Source organism: Eptatretus burgeri, chromosome 4 (assembly GCF_056783735.1).
Source record: "Eptatretus burgeri isolate ZD-2024b chromosome 4, Ebu_testis_v1, whole genome shotgun sequence".
In the NCBI taxonomy this organism is placed as follows: Eukaryota; Metazoa; Chordata; class Myxini; order Myxiniformes; family Myxinidae; genus Eptatretus; species Eptatretus burgeri.
Genome location: NC_140964.1, coordinates 77,622,121 through 77,625,960, shown reverse-complemented (window position 1 = coordinate 77,625,960; position 3,840 = coordinate 77,622,121). Strand labels below are relative to the sequence as shown.

The following is a 3,840-nucleotide window of genomic DNA, read 5'->3' as shown; positions in this document are numbered from 1 at the left end:
GTCTTATAATATATTTTTATGAAGCATTGCAGTGAAGTCTGATCCAAATAATTTTAAAGCAATATATGTATGTTGTAATCAGTAAAAAATAGTGTGGTAGATAAAAACATTAGAAAGGAAATAATTTACACCAAAAACTTTAACATTTTCACGCTCACACTGATGCTGACGCTCAAAGCCTAGTCAAATAATATATTTTTTTCTAAAGCATTGCAGTGAAGTCTGATCCAAATAATTTTAAAGCAATATATGTATTTGTATATTGTAATCAGTAAAAAAATAGTGTGGTAGATAAAAACATTAGAAAGGAAATAACTTGCACCAAAAACTTTTACATTTTCACGCCCACGCTGACGCTCACACGGGGTATCGCGATAGCTCTCTGTTCTTCGAACAGGCGAGCTAAAAACAAGATGCTGAAAAAAATTTCCACATACATTTCTGACGAAATATATTGACAACACCACTTCAAAACGTATAAATACAGAATCTGTGTGGCTAGAAGGTTTTTTTATTTTTATTTTTTCCTGCGACAAGTATAATTCAAGTTTATAGCTGTAGTACTTCTGTCTGAATTGGCTTTTGCTTGTTCTTGCAATAAATGTTCTGAATTCAGAACCTGAAGAGTTTATTCGATCTGAGGAAATAAATTCCACAACAGTCCCAATAAATCTCTGGGGGAGGGCTACACCCGTCAGTAGGAGGAAGGCGTGGAATGGGTCCATGCCTTCGCGCGCCGCCAGCTCCAGCTGGCGGGTGTAAAGATGAAGCACAGGTATGACCACCGGAGCCAGGTGAGTGAGCACTCTCTGGGGATGAAGATTTGGTTCTTCAATCCCTGGGGGCGGAAGGGCAAATGCCCAAAGCTCGCCTCGCCCTGGCAGGGACCGGGAGTCGTCCTGGCGCAGATCTGCGATGTGGTCGTTAAGATCAAAACGGGACCATGGGCTCTCCCTCGGATCGTCCATGCCGACCGAATAAGATTGCTGCCACCCTTGAGGTGGAGACGAGACCGAGTACCTCCTTGGACGCGGGAAACTTATGTGTGTAGGAGACTGAGAGTAGCGCCCATGTGGGGGTGCGATTGTGTAACCCCCAACAGTGGGGACCCAGGAGCACTAGCCTTAGGGGAATGGCATTGTTAGGCCCCATGGGGGTGCCAGCAATGGTAGCCTCCATGTAGGTACCGAAGTAGTGACCATGAGGGAGGGCTAGGAGAAATTTAGGGATCTAGAGTGAAAATAGGGACACTGTTAAGTAGAGACAATGAACATGTAATGGGGACATCGAGAGGTATAGAGGGTAGAGGTAAAAGGGAGCATGCCTAGTATAAAGGAAGATGAGGGTGCACGAGTTAGTCCAGGAAAATTAGTTGGGTGATGCTGTGTAGGTGAGTGGAAATGTGTTTGTGTGTGGTTGATGGATTATGGGTGTGAGGGCAGGGCAACGACCCGGTATGAGTGCGAGTAATGGAGTGCATGGTGTGAAGGATTGAATGTGGGGAGTGGATCCCACCCAAGGAAACCCAGGGGTTAGTTGAAAGTTCGATAGAGGCATTAGGCGAATTTACGTATGGATGTCGTTCTGCAGTTGATGCTGATTGTGTAAAGTTTCATTTTTTTTTGCGGGGTGCAGAAGATAATGGACCAGCTGGGGGTGTAGCTCATGAACGTAGATGTGGATGAAGCGAGCACCCCCGGTGCTGGGAGCTCGTCGGCCAGGTGAGGCCATAAGGGTCCCTGGGACCGATTAATGCAGTGGGCATGAGTACCTGATGAGGAGGGGCTGGGTGCACCAAATGCCATAGCGGACATCATCAGGGGGAGAGCTGAGGAGGGCCTCACCCAATTGTATAGAGGAGTAGGTAAGTTCGGAGGCGGCTCCAGCGTCATGGGGGTACTCACAGTGAGTATGCAGGTGGGCAGACCTGCCAGTGGAGCCACATTGCCCAACCCCGAAATTGTGCGATGGCACAAAGAGAAAGAAATTGATGGGCGAGGCCCAAATTTGGAAGAGCACCAATGCGTGGGTGACGGGAATTATGGTTTCTAGAACCCTAAAGTTGAACGAAGGCCTGTAGGCAGGGTACGGTCCTGGGGATAATTTAATGTGAAATAAAGATGGTAGTGTCGTTAGGATTGATGAAGACCTCTTCGCACCATCCACAGCTGGGATGATCGCCAGCCGCCAGACTTGCCCTCCTGGAAATGAGAACAATAACTCCATGCAGTATTGTCGCATTTTGTATAATTCTGCCCTTTCCTTTCGAAGGGATTGGTTAGGAATTTTCCCCTCGGGGACAAGACAGAGGACAAAACGTCGTGATGAATTGTAAAGGAATAGTTAGTGTAAATCGAAGACGATAGGGGTGCAGACGAGTCGGGAGACCTCGAGCTCTCTCCACCATCACCAACACCATTGCCTCATGAATGTGCATATCAGGGACCGGCTGATCAAGTCAGTCGGACCTCGTGCTGGTTTGTGATTGCATTGCCTGGGTTATACCTCTTATTTTCCTGCTGCAGGCTTTTCTCATTGTTGCTTGCTGTTTTTGTCTGACCCGACCCAGGACCAACGATGGACATCTGGCTACAACAATGGAACACTCACCTTACCGCTTGCTCACCGCCCGTCATTAGACCACTTGCTTTGTGGCCACTGCTGCCACACTTGCCTGTTGCATGGACTGCATCAAAAGGCAGCCCTGTGCCGCATCTGTTCCACCACCATCACTTGCTCGAGGGACTGCCACTCGCTGCAGCCTTATTCCAGGTGACACCTTTCCAATTATCACGGAGGTTTTGTTTTTTATTCTTTTGTTTGAACTGTATTCACTGCAGCAGCATTCCACCACACTAATGGACTGCCCCCTTTGCTGCAGCCTCATGCCACTCTGCTCCATTTCTTGTGCCACAGATTGCCCCCACCATGAACTGCACAAATCGTATATTGGTGGAGGAAGTGGCTGAGTTCTCGTTGGTTCTTGCTTTGATCGTTTTTGTTTGGAAGGCCACAACATTTATGGCCTGTATGCCGGTTACTGGCCTGCCAATGTTTTTATTAGGTGTGCTGGAGAAGGGTAAAAAGAGCACGAAGGTGGCAAGAAGTCAACAGGTGTCTCCCCTCCACAATTTTCCTTTTGAATTTCTGTAGGTCCTGGGTCAAAGTCTGTAAATATTTGAACATACTTGATTGTACCCACTGGTTGTGTTTCCATCCATCCATTGGGACCATCCTCTGTGCAGAGCGTTGGTGCTGTCGAGGCAGTCTCCTTGGCTATTGGACAAAACCGTGGATGGGTCGCCACTCCTACAGAGGATACCAGCATGCTGGCACTCATTTTGCTGACCTCGGAAGGATGACAGGCTGAGTTAACCCCACCTTGTATTAATTCAACAGCTGAGCAGGATTTGAACTCAGGACCCAAAGATCCAAAGCCCACCACCCGAAACATTAAGCCAACACCAGGCATGGTTGTGTTTAGTTTTCAAAAAATCTGGTAAATCCACGTTTCAGCTTAGGGTTGTCGTTTGAATGAGTTAGGTCACTGCCAACGCAGTAAGGCAGGACATATTTAGTTTAAATTGTCGCACACAACCTGGGTAGGCTTAGGGTTTTAAGTAGCAGAGGGTATAATTCACCTAAGCACACGGGGTTGTAAATTTAATTGTTCGAGAAGTTGGTATATTGGAGATTGCAAAACACCTGACTCGAGGATGAGTCTAAAGAAAAGGGGAGGGGGGGGTAATGTTGCGGTCTTGAGAAAGCACTATTATAAATGTGCACTCATGACACATAGGTCCTTCAGCATAGTTATTTCCACAATAAATGTTTAGAATA

At 47.0% G+C, this 3,840-nt stretch overlaps 1 protein-coding gene across 3 annotated transcripts in view; it reads left to right on the top strand.

Moving 5' to 3' along the window:
- The first annotated feature begins 323 nt into the window (after positions 1 to 323).
- Positions 324 to 3,840, top strand: part of LOC147028427 (uncharacterized) — a 4,788-nt gene continuing 1,271 nt past the window's right edge. The window contains exons 1-5 of one of the 3 annotated variants that reach the window (XM_085878826.1): positions 325 to 775; positions 1,636 to 1,721; positions 2,570 to 2,772; positions 2,917 to 3,114; positions 3,246 to 3,840. The exon at positions 3,246 to 3,840 is cut by the window's right edge and continues 1,271 nt beyond it. In XM_085878826.1, the coding sequence (XP_085734952.1) occupies positions 1,676 to 1,721; positions 2,570 to 2,772; positions 2,917 to 3,114; positions 3,246 to 3,362 (564 nt within the window). In that variant the 5' untranslated portion in view covers positions 325 to 775; positions 1,636 to 1,675 and the 3' untranslated portion in view covers positions 3,363 to 3,840. Of the gene's footprint in view, positions 1,722 to 2,569; positions 2,773 to 2,916; positions 3,115 to 3,245 lie in introns of all 3 variants that reach the window. The other 2 variants (XM_085878827.1, XM_085878825.1) reach the window with 2 other exon arrangements.